Raw genomic sequence first — 20,003 nt, 5'->3', positions numbered from 1 at the left:
AAAGTCTATAGAATCTGATATTTTAGTACTGAAATCTTTATGTTGGTGTATATGTATATTTGGATGCTACTTGTGGGACACAATGAAAATAATGAATGTATTTGACGTTTTCACAAAATATATGTATGTATAAATACATGAGATAATGGTCATTCTTTGGCTCTGCTGGGATGGAGATTTTAATTTTAATGATGTTTCTGGTCTATAGTAGTATTCCCCTTTTGACTGGCAACAATAAAAAACTTAAATATATTCAGGACCTCAAAGATGTCAGAGTGTAACACAAAAGGCTATATTGTTATTTAATTCATCTTCTACTGTTGCTTCAAAATGTTAAGTTTCATATTTTTAAAACCCTTTTTTTCATTCATTGTCAATAAAAGTTCAATTTTCAGACCTTGTGGTCTATAGGGCAGATGATGTTATGGTCATCTGTTTCTGTGGCTATACAGTTAACGAGGATGTCATGTGGCAAGCACAATGACCAACTGCCTTTACTTTTACCCAACTAATGTTAGGTACCCATTAGAGCTGGGTGGAATCATATATGGCACCCAAAGATATCAAAATTAAAAATCACAGTCTTCACCAGGATTCGAACTCTGGACCCCGGTTCAGAAGCCAAGCGCTTTACCGCTCAACCACAGTGACTCCTTCATTATCAATAGTCCCCTGAAAAATGCAGACAGATTGCTGACATTTTGCAGTGTCCACAGATGAACTGAAAACATTGGAACTACTGAAACAGCATCAAAGGCTGGAAAGAAAAAAATAATCTTATGGCTACAGAATCAAGTACTTTTTTTTTATGACTCTATATCTTGGATAATCTACCATAAATTAATTTAAATTAATGTGAAAATTTAAGTAAACCAAATTAAACTAACTAAATTATAAATATGTATAAATATATATTATCTAAATAGATCATCTATGTACTTACATGAGTAGATCTTAATAAAAAATCGAATGAAGCAACAGACCTAGCCTAGTAGCGAAGGATGACTCAAATGCATTGCTAATGGTATCGATATTTGAAATTCTATTAATACTAAGACACACCCAATGAAGAGCATATATGCCTAAATATTAATAAGAGTAGCCCATTGACCATACTTTTTTTCTCTTAAAAGTTGCCTTACCCATATGAAAACAATGTGCCTAATAAATTATAGAATTTATTTTAATTTTAAGGTCACTCTTGATATTATGAAACCTTTGTGTGCTACAAATGAAGATTTTATAATTTCTTAATTAATAAGTAAACAAACATACGGTTGATCAAATAAGATAAACCAAAATACAAACTGTAGATTTAGATCTTTATTCTGGATCTGAAACGCTAAAAATGAAAAAAAAATGGTTTAAAAAAAAATTATAACATTTTAGCGAATAATTTTCAGCAATCTTTGTAAATATCGCCTGTTCTTGGTATCGACTTGGAGATCCATGTCTGTTTTGTTTGCAACAATCTGCCGCGTATTCTTGCGGTACCGGTATTCTGCTATTATTACCCAAAATATTGCATCTCAGTTAACTCACTATATTAATCTGACCCCCAAATCTGTAAAATATAACATTAATAATTTAAAATACGTGAGTAAAACTAGTGCATTTAATATTCTATTAGTTTAAACTGAGAATAGCTATTCTATATATAGATTTATATTAGAATCTTTAGATCTAATTAATTTTATTTAACTTATAAATAAAGCCTAGTAAAACAGTAAAAGTAAAACTATTATTTAATTATTAGATTATCTAGTATTAGATGTCTTATATACTTATATAATATTAAATATATACTAGATCTATATTATATAATATAACTATAGATCTAGTACTGCAGTGTATATATAGTATAGTAGTAGTAGATCTAGTAGTATATAAATATTTATAATATAATAAATATAGTAAATCTGAAGTCTATAAGTATAATTTTAACTATACTGAGTATACTGACTAGCCTGCCTATAGTCTATAGCCTATGCCATGGCTATAGCTATAGATAATAGAGCTATATTTAAAGTAATAGTATAGGAGTATAGATAGAGACTGATACTACTATTACTATAGTCACTATAGATTCTAGTAACCAGTATTAGTATAGATTATAGTTACGTATTACCTTTACCTATCCCTTAGTCTTAGTCAAAGTTAGTCTGTTGGGGCACCAAGCAAGACTCATCGACTGTCTTTCTCCATTCCTCCCTGTCTTTTTGCCTTGTTTAGAACCTCTTTCAATGGCAGGCCAGTCCATTCTTTTATGTTGTCCTCCCATTGGCATTGCTTTCTCTGTCTTCCTCTTCTTCTTTTTCTTGGTACTGTTCCCTGAAGGAAAGTCTTTGCGAGCCTCGAAGATCTTGTAATATGCCTTATGGCCTTAGATTTTGAGCTTGCGTTTTTTCACTTTAGTTAGCAGGTCATCATGAGGTCCGATCGTTGCAGTAACCCTGTCTCTTATCTCTTGGTTTGTGAGGCAGTCTTCAAACATGATGCCTAGGATCCTTCTGTAGCATCTCAATTCCATTGCTAGGATCCTCCTCTCTAGCTCTGCAGTCTGCGTCTAAGACTCACAAGCATATAAAAATGTTGCCATGACTAGGGAGCGTATCAGTCTGATTTTGGTGATGAGGCTAAGCCTTTGTCTTTCCATATTAAGTTTTGAAAGGGTTGCTGTGGACTGTGCTATTCGGGTCAATAGTTCAGGTTTTGTTCCCTCATCTGAGACAATAGCTCCGAGGTATTTGAAGCTGTTAACTCTAGTTAACTTTTCACCTCCAATACTGATGCCTCTTTTAAATCCCTGTTGGCTATTGGTCATAATTTGTTGTTTTTTTTTTTGGCATTTATTTGCATACCATATGCTGCGGAAGTCTTGTCAATACGCATCATCAAGTCAGCTAGTTCTTCTTCTGTCCCTGCTAGGCCATCAATGTCATATCTGCGAAACGCAAGTTAGCAATTCTTCCTCCAATGCATACAGTAACTTCATAGCCCTCAAGAGCATCTTCCATTAATCTTTCAAGGAAGATATTGAAGAGTGTTAGTGAAACTAGGCAGCCTTGTCTTACTCCAACTGTGGTTTTGAACCAGTCCCCAATATTATTGTTGAAGTACACCTCACTAGTGGCATCCTTGTAGAGGTTCTGAATAACTTTAATTATGTTTTTATTAATGTTGTACTTTTCCATTGTCGCCCAGAGTACCCCGTACCATATATGCCCATAGTATCTTTAAATACTAGATTGTAACTTGGTCTAGATTCTGGCACACACCAAAAACTCTGTTGCAGGAGCAGTAAACAACAATAATCTTTTCTTGATCTCCTAGGTCTATTGTAGTTTTAGATCAATGTTTATATTTGTTTATAAAATTGAAAGTTATCATTTTTAAAAGATTCTTTATTTATATTAACACAAGATGTCTTTAAAGATATATGGGTATATAGATTCTAGAATCTGTATGTCCAAGTCTGAGACTCTATGCTAATGTTCAGAATATTTTAAATGTCCAGCATGTATTTGGCTCTATGAGGTCTAAATCTATTAAATGTAGAATCTACATAACCTTTCAGTTTTCAAGAATATTGTAGATTACCTTATAAATATAATACAGATGTTACTTCAAAAAAAAAGATGATTATGTCCTATGCGTCATGCATTTAGTCAAGCATATTAACCAATGACTTTAATTCTGCCAAGTCACTGGTTTTCCTGGCTAGCTCAGGCAACCCATTCCATGCTCTAATTGCGCTAGTTAAGAAGGAGCATTTTGTACAAATTTGTCCTAGCATTTATATATGGAACGAGGAATGTGGCTTTATCTTTGTGTCTTTCTGAGTATTTTATTAAAAAAATTTTTTGTGTATTTGAAGGTTATGGTTCAGTGTTTTATGTATAATTGCTATTTTACTTTAGATTAGTTCAGAAAGGTTAGCCTAGTTTATTCATTCTTGATAATTATAGTAGTATTGCTATACTTCTTAAATAATGCAGCATGGCTGTGAACAAAACATCCCTATTAAATGATTTTAAAAAATCTAGATCTTTATATCTATGATTTAATTTTACTTTTATTTTGTGCTGACCATTTATGATCAATTTCACGTCTACATTCTAGATACACAGCAGTTTACAGGTGAAGTTGTTTTCTAACATGCCACCCAAAGGAGTAAGTCTATGTTCTATCATCAGTTAGTAAACTTCTCTGTCTCTTTCTCTCTCTTTTTGTCTCTCTTTCTCCCTTTTCTCTCTCTCTCTTTCTCTCTGTCTCTTTTTGTTTCTCTCCCTCCCTTTCTCTCTGTCTGTCTCTCTCTCCCTCCCTCTCCAGATGTTTATTTGTAAGTGCATTACAAGGTTAGTAATTTTTACACAACTTCATAAATTAATCTTCGGCCTCGAAGACAAGCCTTATTATTATTATTATTATTGTTATATAAGCTATAAACCAAATGCAGAGAACATTCCTGAATAATCTAATTCTAAATGATTTGTTTGTAATGTCTCAGAGCAAGAAAACCAAAGCAGCGGAGACTAAAGACAGCAAAACAAAAGATAAAAGTGTTGAGAAAGATGTAGAGACAAAGAAGGAAGAGGAAACTAAAGAAAAAACCAGCAAGAATAAAACTAAAGATGTAAGAAGAATGTGTTTTCTTAACATTGACTAGCCTGGTTGACTTTGTTCTCAGTATCTGTCTGGTATCTGGATTATATTTATAGTTACCTTTTACTTTCATCGAATTGAAATCAGTCAAGATCTAAGGGAAAGAGAAGATAACTTTCAGTTGAGGGGTCCAAAACAGAGAATGCATGTTTTATTATTGGCCTAACCAAAGTAAAATGTTATTTAATGGAGAAAGACAGTAGGCAAATCTTGTGTGGTGCCCCAACGGAACAACAGACTAAGGGTTAGGTGATGGTGGTGAAGGAAGGCCAATATTAGAATATGCATCCTCTGTTTGAGACCCCCCTCAACTCTCGAAAAGATTAAGAAACTGGAAGAGACACGAAATAGAGCAGTTAGATTCATAACAAATGAATATTCACATTTGATTAGAGTAACACCCTTAGTAAAATCATTAAATTTAGAAACCCTTCAGGATAAGAGGAATTATACATAAAACACTGAATCTTCAAATACAAAACCTAATAAAATACACAGAAAGACTGTCTGTCTGTGGCATTTTACGTCTCGTGAGACGATCTTTTTCCTTTGCAACTTCTTGTGTGACTAAAGAGGCCAATCCTTGATACACAGCTGCGATCACAGGTTGGGCATATAAAATCACCAGGCGCCATTGCATTTTCACCCTTCTTTCTGCTTCTGTTGTGTATGACATCTGCAATCTGTGACCCTTCCTTTATGCTCTCTCTCCATGTGGATCTGTCCAGTGCCACCTCTTCCCAGTTGCCAGTGTCGATTTTGAAGAGCTTCATGTCGCGTTTGCATACATCCGTATAACGTAAAAGTGGGCGACCAGCGGCTCTCCTGCCTTCAATTAGATCGCCATACAGGATGTCCTGTGGAAGTCGACCTACTGGCATTCTACGAACGTGGCCAAGCCAGCCAAGGCGTCTGCTGCTGATAACAGAGCGGATGTCCTGGCATCCTGCTCTATGTAGCACTTCCTCATTTGTTATCTTATCTTGCCACCTTATTTTAAAGATCCGCCTTAGGCATCGGAGGTGGAAGACATTCAGCTTTTTTTCCTGCCATGAGTAGGTTGACCATGTTTCACTTCCGTACAGCAAGGTGCTCAACACACAGGTCCGGTAGACTAGGGCTTTAGTACTGCTAGTCAGCAATATGTTGTCCCAGACTCTTTTCTGCAACCGTGACATGGTGGCCATTGCCTTGGCTATCCTGTTGTTTATGTCTTTATCCAGTAGAGTGTTGTTGGATATGATGGAGCCAAGGTAACAAAAGTGATCAACAATTTCTAGTGGTTGGCCATTAATGCTTACTTGAGGTGCAGTGTTTGTGTTTTGGACAAGTATCTTAGTCTTGCTTTGACTGATGTTTAAGCCGAACTTCTGGCAAGCAGCAGATAGTTTGTCAACCATGGACTGTAGCTGAATATCAGAATCAGCCACAATAGCTGCATCATCAGCATACAGGAGTTCCCTGACGAGTAGCTTCCTAACCTTGGTTTTTGCCCGCAGCCTTGATACATTAAATAGTTTTCCAGAGGATCTTGTATGGAGAAACACACCTTCGTTTATGTCGCTGTACGCATAATGCAGTAGACAGGAGAAGAATATGCCAAACAGAGTAGGTGCGAGCACACATCCCTGCTTGACACCACTGCAAACCTCAAAAGGTGCTGATTGGGCTCCATTGAATTTGACAGTACATTTAGTTTCCTCGTGAAAACATTCAATTAACTTCAGTAGTTTGGGAGGGCAACCTATTTTCCTCAGGAGTTTGAAAAGGCCACTTCTGCTGACCATGTCAAAAGCTTTAGTCAGATCGACAAAAACAATGTAAAGGGGTCTGTCTCTCTCTCTGAATTTCTCCTGCAGTAGTCGTAGAGAAGATATCATGTCTATAGTGGACCTACCACTCCTGAATCCACACAGAAAGACACACACAAAGATAAAGGTGCATTCCTAGTTCCATATTCTGGGGCCAATTTGTACAATACTCCTTCTCCTAATGCTATTAGAGCATGGAATGGGTTGCCTGAGTCAGTCGTTTGAGTCATTGATTAACATGCATGACTAGATTGACCCAAGGACATGCATCTTTTTGAAGTAACGTCCATATTTTATAAGATAAGAAACTTTAAAACAATGGTGTCTGGTTTAGTGAATATTTTTTTTTATGCATGAAGTATCTTTTTCAACAATTATATTACCTACCTCTATCCCTTAATCTGTTGAACCTTTGGGGCATCACATGAACTGCCAACTGTTGGACCTTTGGGGCATCACAATTGAACTGTCAACTGTTGGACCTTTGGGGCATCACACATGAACTGTCAACTTTCTCCACTCCTCTGTCTTTTGCCTTGCCTAGAATCTTTTTTCCATTCTTTGATGTTGTCTTCCCATCACTTTCTCTGTCTGCCTCTTCTTTTTTTCCCTGGTACTGATCCCAACAGGAGGAGCCCTGGGGACCTTGTGATATATAGTCTTAATTTTGCGTTCGCTGACTGATCAGCAGGTCTTCGTGGGGCCCATTAATCATTGTGATCCTGTTTCGAATTTTCATTTATGTAACTACAAAACTAAATGAAACTGTGTATTTATGATTTTAATTGAGGTGATTTTTTAATTTTTTTTTCAAACCAGGAAAAGGAGAAAGGTGATGAAAATGAAGAGATTGAGTCTGACGATAAAGAAGAGAAAACTGAAGAGGTGGCACGTTTTTGTTTTTTTTTTTAATATCAAGTTTAAATGGTTTAGATTTCAGACGTATTATTAAAAATAAATAACTTAACAAATTACCTTTATTATTTGTCTGTGTTAGCAACATTTTTAATGGTGCTTTTTCTGGTGTTACATTTTGTTTTTGACATACTGTTTCCTTTGTCAACACATTTGATTCCTAGAAAAAGACTTCGAGAGGCTGGGGTTGGGGCCACAAAAGAAAGGCGGATGATGATGGCGAAGCATCCAAATCCAAAGCGAAAAAGAAAAGAGATTCCATCGTTGAATCCCTCAAAGACATCGATTCATCAGTCAAAGCTAAAACGTCAGATGGTAAAGTAGCCAACTTTAAGATAGCATCTTGGAATGTAAATGGACTACGAGCTTGGCTCGAGGTAATGCAATTTACTTCTTTTGATTCACTCTTTAATTCAAGAATCACTTAATCTTAGATTCATTTCTTTTCTCAATTTTGATTGGATGAAAAGCTAGAAGTTTACAAAATTGTAAAGAAAGCTTTTGAGATCTTTTTTTAACACAACATGAGAGCTAGAGTTTTACATTTATTCAGCCATTGGTATCAGTGTATTTTAGACATAACAGTATACAGAGAGAAGGTTTTACACCTGGTTATGTATGGATCATGAGGCGCGGTGGCTGAGCGGTAAAGCGCTTGGCTTCCAAAACGGGGACCAGGGTTCGAATCCTGGTGAAGACGGGATTTTTTATTTCGGGATCTTCGGGCGTCTCCAGGGGTGCCCGGAAATCCGGGTTTCATGAGATCGTTTTCTCCCCCCCCTCCGGGTTTGCAAGGTTAAAAAAATAAAGTTTCCGGGTATTGTCCGTATTTTTCACCGCATCCCCTCACCAAGCTTTTTAGGCCAAATCTAATCGATCGCACCGCTTTTCACAATGAATTCTCCCCTCAAAAGTGTTTTGGCATGCGCAAAGCGCGTTCAGAACAGTATTTCCTGTAAGCATTGGTTGTGATTGTGATTCTCATTCTCTCTTCCTTCACATTCTTATTTGGACACGAAAGTTATTTCTTATAGATAGTATTTGTTTAATTCCTGCTTCAAAATGCGATTTTTAAGTAGCAATGATGTGTTGGCCATTACTTTAGACCAGAGTGTTAAGAACAAATGGCGATGGCAGTGGTTAGAAACGGATAATGGCACCGGTACTTTATTTAAAGAATGGTGCAAAAAAATTGATGCCCCAGGTACGTACTCAGTAGTCTAGCTATTTTCTTTTTTTTAAATATAATTTTTAAACTATTTAAAGCTTATCTAGAATAGATGTATAATGTAGATTAGATCATAGTTAAGTAATGTAGATTTAGTTATATGAGTCTATATTGATAGGATATAGAAATAGTTCTAGATTCTAGATGTCTGTCTATATTACTATATTAATAGATCTAGACCTATATTATAATATTATATGACTAAAAATTAATATGAGTTAAACTATGAGCATGATCTGAAAGAGAAAGACTAAATATACTGAATTGATATGATAATCGATAGATATCTAGATCTTATCTAGTCAATCTAGTAATCTAGAAACTAGGCTATTAGAACTAAATCTAATCTAGATCTAAATTATAGATAATGGATCTAGATATAGATTGACTAGATCTAAAAATCTAATAGAAATCTTATCAGAGTTATCTAGAGAAATAGATTATAAATACATTATAGTATTATAGATAGATTCTATAATTTAGATCTAATAACACTAAGACAACTAGTCATCTAAGTAGACTAGATCTAGTATACTTAATCACAAGTATAATATATAGATATAGATCTAATAGATCAATATTTAATCTGTAGATCTATACATTATATATATGTCCTACAGTACTGGCATCTTAAACATTTTATGAATTTTTTATATTTTTTTTTTTTTTTGCCTTGTCTTGTGGCATTGATTTATTTATAGTTGATCAAAGTCTTCTAAGAAGTTATTTGGTGACCTTAGGGTTCGTTTATATAGATTTTATATCTAGAATCTAGGTCTGAGATTTTTTAAAGTTTGATCATAAACTAAGTTTATTTTTTTTTATCTACATTTATAGAGATTTTTATACAATTATTTTATTAACTTTTCAGGAGTATGTTATTGCATTGTCTGCAATCAAACACTGTCATATGGCTCTTCGGGCAAAAAATGTTTGATGGACCATTCAAACAATGCCTCACATTTAATTGCCTTTTCAAGTGCAAGGAACAGCTATCAAATCCCTGGTGCCATCAGTACATCTGATATTTCAAGGAAAAAAAGCCCTATTTCAGACAGAGTCCTGGATAACAGAATAATAGTTGGCTCATTCTTAGCTGAGCACTGTTTGCCTTACAGCCTTTCTCAGCCAATTATTGACCTGTGCAAAAAACTTGCACAAGATACTGAAGCACTTAACATAACTTCAATGGGAAGAACTGCTGCTACATATACAATGACTTATGGTATAGCAGAAGCTATGAAAAAAGAATTGTCGCAGAGTCTTTAAGGAAATTTTTTCTCTCTTAACATTGATGAAGCCACTAACAACGCTGGCAATAAATGTCTCAATGTCTTAGTGCAGTATTACAGTGACACTAAACAGCAAGTTTGTGTTGAACTGCTTGGTTCAAGGCAGGTAAATATTTCTACTGCTGAAAATATTTTCAATGCTTTGGAGTCCATTTTAAATGAGAGAGACTTGTTATGGTCCCAAGTAATTTCAGTTACCATGGATAACTGCAATGTGATGCGTGGGGCCAAAAATGTGTTGAGGCCATCATAAAAAAAGCTAATCCATGTCTTTTGGATGTCAGTGGAGATACAGTCCATATGATTAACAATGCAGCTAAAGCTTTTTTTGTACCTGTTGAAGATCTTAGTAATTTTCAAACTTTTGCCTCCAACATCTACTATGACATAGAGGACTCAACAAAAGCTCGTGACATTTTCAGGGAAGTTCAGGAGATGCTGTATGGTAAACCCAGGACAATATTTAGGCCTATTGCAAACAGATTCCTTCAAATGAAAGAAGTTTGTGACAGACTGGATGAGTTGTGGGACTCTTTGTTCATCTACTATTATGGATTTTTATCCACACTTGAACGTGCCAAATACAAAACTGACCTAGACAGTGTTTTTGTGAAATATGGTATAACAACTGAGAGCCAGTCAAAATTAGAAGGTTTAGCACTGAAAATAAAGAAAAATATAACAAAAGCTGGAAAAGAAAGAAAAGAAGTAATTTTATTGCATCTGTTTCATAAAAAGAATTTGACTTATTGTACATTACAATTGTACAGAGGAATACTCCAGGAGTTTTCCAGATATGTTAATACATTTCAATCTGTGAAGCCTCAATGCCATCGTCTTCATGCAGACATGTATGAGCAATTTAGAACCTTTTTGTCTGGATATATTATTCCTGACAAAATTAGTGACCCTAAGGAAGGAATGAAAGGTCTCTGTAATCTAAATTTAGCAGATAAATCCATTCAAGTTAGAGACAGACAACTTGGCCTAGGGGTTTATTGCTTACCACATCTGAAGGAATTTCTTCGCAATAAATCTGAAAATATTTGGATCAATGACTTTTTTAATGCTGTAAGAGTAGGTTACCAAAATGCAGCTGATAAAATGAAAAAGATGCCTCTGCTAAACAGCACAATAATCCAGCTTTCTGCCCTAGATCCTGGGTTACAGCGATCAACTGAAACAGCAACTGCCTTGACAAAGCTGGCTGAAAAATTGCCAAACGTCATTTGCTCTGATAAATGTGGTATGCTTGACAGGGAGATCAGGCTGTATACTATTGATCAAGCTTTGACTCAGTTAGATGCTGATGAGACATCCCCAGATTTTCGTCTTGATACAGACTGGTGGAGTAAAGCTATTAATATGAAGGAGCCATCAACAGACCAAGTGAAATATCCATTATTAGGTTTACTTGTTAAAAGTTTGTTATCAATATTCTCTGGCCCATTGGTGGAGAGTACTTTTAATATCATGGATGACATAATAGAGTGTGACCAAAGTAGGATGCTTCATAGAAATTATGAAGGGATTGCAATTATTAAAAGTCATTTGAAAGCAAAGGGAGAAACATCTTTAACAATGTCTATCTCCCAACAAATGAGAAACTGTGTTAATTCAGCTAAACATCTGCAACAAGTTTTTATCAAGTCTAAGACTTACCCAATTGAGAAACCACAAGCTTCCTCTAACTTATTATCTACACCAGTCTCTTCATCAAGTCATACCACATCAAGTTTGTCTAATATCCCTGTTATTAAAACTTCAACAGTCATAACAAATGAAGTCTCATCTATCTGTACTACAGCTCAAGCCTCATCAACCATATCTACAACTCAAGTTTCACCAGTAATTTCCACTACTCTTGTCTCAACTATATCTACAGCTGAGGCACACAAATCTACCATAGGCCCATCAGTCACATCTATGACAAAAGTAACCACAGCCAGGGCCAGGATCAAGGAAACGAAAGCATCCTGATGCACCTAACACTGTGTCTATCACCAAGTTTTTTAAAAAAAATTAATCTAATTGCTGAGTTTTTTGTGCATGCAATGTATTATATGTAAATATTATATGTATATCTTAAAGCTTTTTTTTTTTAAATCAAGTGTCTACAATTTTTAACTTATTTTTTTGTGTAACATTGTTTTCACTAGTGTTCTTATGAAGTTGTGTATTGGATTAAATTATATTTTTTTTTAGTCAAATCCTAATTTTAATAAAAATTGCCTTAATATGTGTAAACTATTTTAATATTACTACTGTTCTTCTTTCATCAAAGTTTGGTGCTTAAATTGTATATACGGTACGTAAAAGTTACGTTTCAGGGTTGGTAAAGTTTGGAGTTTATGATTTCAGGGTTTGTAAAATTTGGAAATTTGGGTTTCAGGGTTTACTTGGGCTCATGGGTGGCACCCCTGGGCGTCTCTGAGTCCACCCAGCTCTAATGGGTACTTGACATTAGTTAGGGAAAAGTAAAGGCGGTTGGTCATTGTGCTGGCCACATGACACCCTTGTTAACCGTAGGCCACAGAAACAGATGACCTTTACATCATCTGCCCTATAGACCACAAGTCTGAAAGGGGAACTTTACTTTACTATGTATGAATCAGAAATATGGAAGTTGTTTACTTGGCAAAATGTTAATGGTCAGTATTGCCTTTTTTAACCTGTGACCATGTACTGTTGGGTATAGGGTGTGTTGTAAAGGTTCTGAAAAAGTTGCAATTAACCAGAGTATATAATTATGTACCAGTACATGATTGGTGTTTCTGGTAAAGGTGTCAAACATGATGTTCAAGTATTATCGTTGCTGTTCATGTTGGCATTATATATTTTGGTAGAATTGTTGTTTATAAAAGCCAAAAAAAATTTGCTTAAATCTGGTTATAAATGTTTTCTTGGTATGAAGCTAAAATGTTCGACTGCCTCTAATGTCTTGCTGTGCACTTGTCACATACTCGATTGAGACTCACTGTGACATGAAGTGACTTTGTAATCAATTGATAGCTCGTGCCTTTTTCACAAGTAAAATTATTGGCCTGTGACTGACCATTTTATAATCTGGCCATTCCACCCCTTCGTAATATATTTTTATTTGACAAGCATTCTTCTTAATAGGTGTAACAGAGCATAAGGTGAAGCAGTGCATCAAAGATGGCAGGAGAATGAATTTCTGAAGCTCACATTGCAGGAAAGCATCTATTTGGGGACGGGGGGTATCTCTGTGCTGGGGCCTGCTGGGGAAACTTATCAGCTCTTTCTCTCAGACACCCTTGTCACAGTCTTAGTTGACATTGCATGATCTAAAGAATTCTAAGAAGGGTTTGAACATAAATTTTTGTAGTCTAACTGCTCATTTTGGTCAAGTACATTTTTCTTGCAACCTGTCTTTTTGCTTGTTATCTTCAATATATACACACTGTGTTGTCAGTTTGTTGAACCTTCCCCGCCCAAATACTCCTGTCTGCGAGAGAAAAAAATGTCTTAAACCTTTTTTTTTTTCTACAGAAAGACGGTCTAGAGTATGTAAAGGCAGAAAATCCAGATGTGTTCTGTGTCCAGGAAACAAAGTGTGATATCAGTAAGATACCTGATGATGCTAAGCTGGAAGGATACTCCAACCACTGGCTGTCTGGTGATACTGAAGGATACTCTGGTGTGGGCATTTACTACAGAACTAAACCCATTAAAGTAACCGAAGGAATAGGTGTGTACAAGTTATGTTAAGTTTAAATATAGTCTTCTTGCTACTATCAGATACTAAAATAAGTGGTTTATACAGTTGGAATTGTTTGGTGAATCTCTCATTTAATATTCTAACAAAATTGTGTATATACAAGATCAATAACAAAAATGTTTTGTTGTTATCAGGAGACAAAGAACATGATAAAGAAGGTCGTGTGATAACAGCTGAATTTGACAAGTTTTATTTGGTCAACACATGTAAGTTGATTTCATTTTAAGCCCCAAGAATTGACGTTTTAGAGACTTGATGGTAATACTGATTCTAAAGATGATACATCCATCTCTCAGTTCTAGCTCCTTCACAATTTAGCTCTTGTATTTCTGTAGCCTATCACATCCTCCTTTTAAGAGTTTCCCCACTTTAGGCCATTATAATTTAGCTCTTTTAAATAGAATACCTCTGGTTTTCCTTAGCCAGTGAAACATTGTGAAAGGACACCCCCCCCCCCTTTCCACAAAAGCCTCCCAATACACACACAAAATGCCCCTAACTTTTCTTCTTGCTTATCAGTTGTCTCTACTCTCCCATTAGAGTAGGGTATAATTCTTCCTCCACAGCCAAACTTATAAATTGGGACAAACATTTTTTGGTCTGAAAAGTTTTTAGCGCTAAAGGATAAAATGCTCTAGTTTTTTTGTTTTTTTTTCAATGGATTGGACATGCCCTTTCACGTTTAAAGTCTACATGCTGAAGCTGTTTTGTTGTCTCTAATGACATTTGTTTAACTACAATTCAATCCTTAAATATTGTTCATTTGTTAGATATCCCAAATTCAGGACGTGGATTACCTCGGCTGGATTACAGAACTCAGGAATGGGACCAAGCTTTCCGTAACTACTTGAAATCTCTGGATAAAAAGAAGCCAGTGGTTTGGTGTGGGGATTTGAATGTTGCCCACAAGGAAATAGGTATGAAAAATACTTAAGAGTTAACTTCTGTGTTTGTGTGCTGATTTGTTCTGTTGAAATGATTCACGAATGTAAATCCAGAAAGATCTCTTTGGTTTACTGATTGGATTGCTCTTTTCTTTTTATAATAACAACCAAGTTGTGATTTTTTTTTTATTTGGATGTATCAAATTGTATAATAAATTTTTTTTTATTTTTTATATTCAGCTTATATTTGGTTATTTAGAAAATGGGATCAATTTTTATTTGACTTGTTAGTTTCAAGACTGATTCTAACATAGAAGTGTCACATTTTTTAGTAACAGATGTGTGCGCACTTAAGGTGGCTCATTGTCAAGGGCACGGTCAGAGACGAGTAACTGGCACCTAAAACAGGAAGCTTTGGATAGGAAAAGCTTGTTTGACTACCCACCTAGTAGGAAAATTCTAAAATCAAAACTTCTGCGTTACAGCTATACCCAAACATGGGAAAAGCTTTGGGAGTCAATCTTGAAGACAAATCTGGAGCGGTGTCGCCTAGGTAGCTTGCAGGAATCAAAGCTACACCCTGACTGAACCTCTGATGCTGTTGTTCCTAAGCTGTATCAGCATTTGCCCTTCCTATAGATAGCCCAGCTGTGTGGAGAGGGCAAAATTGTTCCAACTATAGCTAATGCCCAGGCAGCCATCTGATTTCCATGAGATGATCCATAGTTGCTTTGCAACTGAAGGAGGCTATACCTGATTCTCAGATTTCACAGAAATCCTAACATTCATTATGTTGGGTGCTTGTTGGAATATTAATTTACTGATTTATTTGTTCTTAAATAGGTGAAGTAAGTAAAAAGTTTGAGCCAGTGTATCCGAAACTAGCAACAAACTTGTGATTCATATTTGTCATACTGAACATCTTTTTTTTTAAAAAATATCTTTCTGTCATTCTTTATTAAAAGGTGGTTAACCATGTTTAAATGGGGCGTAGTGTGGCAAAGCTGCATAAACTACCTGGCTAGCTTTCAAAAGGGCTTGAGTTGAATTGTTGCCTTGAGTTGTGTTTGCCAAGTAAGGCAGCAAATCAACCTTCTCCCAGACACCCCCTCCCCCCACTTGTCCATAAAAGAGATTTGACCAGAACACACTGAACATGAATAATGCTCTATACAAAAGTCATTTTAACTCTTTTCTCTCCATAATTATTTTCCACGTTTCGACGGAATTCTTCAGTTTGCTCTGTAGTATTTCACTCCCCTTTTTTACTAAGCTTAAATAACGTTTTCGTTTGTTATAAAAAAATGTTGTATTTGGTCTAGAATGAATAAAGCATGTCTTTGAGTCCGAAGATTAGTGAGGAATGCAGTATTTCCCGTGGCTGCGCAGCCCCATCTGTGACCTACATATTTTGCCACACCCAAGGCAAGCATTACCATTGACCGCAGGTGGTCAATTAAAATTTTCTTCTCGTCGTCTGCATCCGTCATCGGCAGCAGATTTTAAAAGACAAAGTAAAGTATATAAAATCAAATTTTAATTTAATGAGTTTAAATCAACGATGCTATCGTCAATTAGGAGAGAAAGAGTTAAAAACCAAGAAAACAATCAAAATGTTGTATTCATCATTTAGATTAATATTATTTCGTATTTTTGTAAGCCAAATGAAAATAAAATGCATTTCAAACTTATTTCACTAGATTTAAAAAATCCGAAGGGAAATTTAAGGACTGCAGGCTTCACCGAAGAGGAAAGGGATAGTTTTAGCGACACACTGAAGGAAGGTTTCTTTGATTCCTTCCGTTTCTTGCACCCTAAAGAAGAGCACGCCTACACATTCTGGACCTATATGATGAATGCCCGTGCTAAGAATGCTGGATGGTAAGTGAAGAAAACGTACAAAAAAATTTTATATGGTAAAAATATAATTGTAATTGCTACTGATTTATTTTGAATAATGTTCAATAGAGGACAAAGACAGGACTTTGTTTAATATTTTACCAGCAGCTTTGACTCTCAACTCGGCGAGGGACATTTGAGGGCAACACAGATTGTTGTGGTCACTGACTCAAAATCTGTACTACAGGCTTTGCAAAGCCCCCGACCATGGCCCCCCAATATCAACACTGTCATCATGGCTTTACATAACATTAAACAACGCTATTGCACCCCTGTAATAATGCAGTGGGTACCGAGTCACACAGGTGTGACTGGCAACACAATTGCAGACTCTTTGGCCCACCAGGGAGGGCAAATTCCACCCACTAAACAGGCTGTAAGCTTTCCTCAAGCCCTGGCTATAATACAAAAAACAGAAATGGAAAAGTGGTTTGAGTGCTGGGACAAGTCCCAAAAAGCCAGTGGAGTCTGGGAGCGCATGAGGCGCCCTAACTGCACTTCCCCGTGGTGGAGGCTGTCCAGGCCTGAGCAAGCTATTATAGCACAGTGCAGGACAGGCCATTGTCCTGTTGGCTCAAATTTCTAGTGGCTATGGCCAAATTTTGATTCATGGTGCCCCCGCTGCGGGGAAGAAGAGGAAACCGTGCCTCATATTCTGTTTGACTGCCCCAGACTTGCTGATCTCCGTCTCGACAGATCTGGGAAACCCAAAATTCTCAACCTGTATGGCGACATTTATGCACTACGCAAGACAGCAGGGTTTCTGTCCAGGGCTTTTGCAAGAGAGGATTTGAGCCTCTCAAGCCCTCACTCAAAGGGAGTTTGATGATGATGATGATGACCAGCTGCTTCAAGTAATTATATCAATAGACAGCCTGGAATCTTATGGCTCCATTAAGCATACAACAGTCTAGTACTTTCTATGCTGTTTATTTCACAGAGTTTCTGTCCAGGGCTCTTGCAAGAGGATTTGAGCCTCTGAAGCTTTCACTCAAATGCAGTTTAATTTGAGGATGATTATGACAGTGGTGTTAATTTTCATTTATTGATAACTGCAATGCTACAAATTTAAAATGTCTGCTTAAAAAAAAATGTTTTTCCTTTTGTTCTTTGTTCTTGTGAAAAAAATTATATTAATTCTTATGTTAGGCCATGGTTATTATTCCACTTCAGACTTTTTGCGGTAACTATTGGGCTTTCTTAGGACTAGAGTTAGGACAATTAAAAAACATTTTGATAATGTATGGTTTGTATTAATCTTATTTTACAGGAGGTTGGACTACTTTGTGCTCTCTGAAAGGTTGAAGCCCAATCTTTGTGACAGTTCTATCCGTAGTAAAGTCATGGGAAGTGATCACTGTCCCATTGTGCTGCAACTAGCCCTGTGAACTTTGTTGAGGTGAATCGTCTCCTGTTGTCCCACATAATGTATGGTCACATTCATTTTAGTGATTGGATTGAGTACAGTATGTATGGCTTGACATCTCTTGTTTACATGACATTGCACACACATTATATGTATACATCATACAATACTAGTCGCGTAGAACCATTTATATGCTTTTGTTTTTGTACTGGTATTTATATAGTGTACATAGCCAACACATTTCTAACAAGAGAGACAACTATGGTCTAAGGCCAATACATATATATATATATATGTAGCTATCATTTTATTACAGAAACTTTTCTAGTAGAAGGTCTTGCTACAAAAAACATTTCTTGCAAAAGAGCTGGTAATGGATATAATTACACTGTTAACTGGATACAGCTTTGTTAAGTGTTTTGTTAGCACTTACACAAGTCTGTCAGTGGGTGTTTCTGAGGAAGCTTTATTGATCTCTACTGACTTGTCATTTCTTGGTTTTTCTTGTTGTTTTTTCAGCAGCAAGCTTTAGTGCAATCTGTGCTCCTTGTCTGATCCACATTATCTCAAGTTAACTGGGGCCTTAAACCATGCATTGTTAAAAGTGTTGTTTTTTTTTGTTATTACATTCTAATTTTTAACACTTCATTTCATTGTATACTGCAACTATAATATTTTGTACCTTACCATAATAAGGTAAAGTTACTTTAAATATCAATCCCACAATTCTGCATTTATAGTATCTAGTATAATAATAAGAATGTAAATATGTAGCTTAGTCTTCCATTGTTTCAACTGTTCTTCCATGTTGAGAGTTAACATAGAAGTGCCGAGTGCCATTCTTGTTAATATATACCATTACTTCATTAGATCAGTGTTTCCCAAACATTTTCCTTAACGGAACACTTCACACACTATGTGGTGGCTTTCTGGAGTTAATTATTCCAGTTCTTCGTGGAACACCTATTCAGGGTCTCGTGGAACACAGTTCGGTAAACACTGCAGTAGATTATATATATGTGATTAGAATGTTTAAACACAATTTTTTTTATTGGCTTCAATGGAGTTTAGCTTCTGCTAAATGCTTAGTCAAAACAACAAAAAATAAATAAACCCAGAATCATTTGGTTTTGGTACATGCTTTCTTTTCCCCTTTGTTTAAAGTAGACTTGCATTTTAGTCCATAGGATGCTTTGAGTCCACATAAAAACATTTTTGGGGGGCATATTTTATAAAATAAAGATCTTCATATTTATTTTATGCTTGCAATTTTTTGAAGCTATTTCTGGAGTGTATCTCTATATCTCAATAAAACTGGACATTTTGTTTTAAAAATCAATTTGTTGCACTTTTTTTTTTAATACTTTATTTTGTTGACTGAACTAGACACGTTCATTTTGAAAACTTGATAACTTTCCTGCTATTCAAACAGTTGGGTCACATGTCAGGGAATACAAATTCATTCCTGTAAGTGTCTCCTTCAATGATTTATGATCTGTTTATATATAATAGTGTAAATCTTAAACTTGATGTTATTCATTTTTTTTTTAAATTTTTATTGCTTGTTTTTTTTTAAAGCTAATGATTATGTCCCATTTTTATTCCTTTATTTTGTAAGCATAATATTTACTTGTCTTAAATTAGTGCTTAACAATTATTGTTTTTTTAACCACGTTATCTATCATTTTAAGCCCCAAATAGATGATTTTATTAGTATTTCTTTGGATTTTTTTTTAATTCAGTAAAACTCCTACTTTGTGTTGCAATATTATATTTCCTTTATGTAATACAATTATTTTAATGAAAACATTAAGTTGTTAGCTTTTGGTACATTGTTTATTTGATGAGCCAATCAGTGCATCTTTTGATGCAACTGTCATTCAAGTGTTTCTCGTTTGAGACCACAGAGAAAGAGTGGGTCATTTTGGAGCTGCTTTTATCAGCCAGATGGTAGAGTTGGTTGCTTTGGTAGAAAAAAAAAAAAAGCTAAAATAATTTTAATGTATAAACCAACATTGTCTCGTATAACTGAGTGTCAGATTTGTTTATACTTCATATTCTATTGTGGCAAAATATACTGTGTGGTTGATTGATCTTTGTTTTACCCCGAAATTTGCAGAGATTCTCAGGCATCTTAATGCAGTGACTGTTTTGTGATGGAAATGAAATGTTTTGTGATGGAAATGAAAAAGACAACTCTT

The 20,003-nt window shown here is 35.6% G+C and overlaps 2 protein-coding genes across 2 annotated transcripts in view; one reads left to right on the top strand and one right to left on the bottom strand.

Moving 5' to 3' along the window:
- LOC106061980 (proteasomal ATPase-associated factor 1-like) overlaps positions 1 to 20,003 on the bottom strand; it is a 164,626-nt gene that overhangs the window by 120,477 nt on the left and 24,146 nt on the right. The gene's annotated exons all lie outside the window — the stretch shown is intronic.
- On the top strand, positions 1,435 to 19,141 carry LOC106061433 (DNA-(apurinic or apyrimidinic site) endonuclease-like). The gene is made up of 10 exons (XM_056034099.1): positions 1,435 to 1,596; positions 4,123 to 4,173; positions 4,511 to 4,636; positions 7,296 to 7,361; positions 7,556 to 7,768; positions 13,425 to 13,623; positions 13,788 to 13,859; positions 14,424 to 14,570; positions 16,238 to 16,418; positions 17,707 to 19,141. Exons 1-10 carry the CDS (start codon positions 1,450 to 1,452, stop codon positions 17,822 to 17,824), a joined length of 1,320 nt encoding a protein of 439 aa, XP_055890074.1. The 5' UTR covers positions 1,435 to 1,449; the 3' UTR covers positions 17,825 to 19,141.

Source organism: Biomphalaria glabrata, chromosome 6 (assembly GCF_947242115.1).
Source record: "Biomphalaria glabrata chromosome 6, xgBioGlab47.1, whole genome shotgun sequence".
Taxonomy (NCBI): Eukaryota; Metazoa; Mollusca; class Gastropoda; family Planorbidae; genus Biomphalaria; species Biomphalaria glabrata.
The sequence above is the reverse complement of the archived record's forward strand: the minus strand, read 5'-3'. Positions and strand labels throughout refer to the sequence as shown.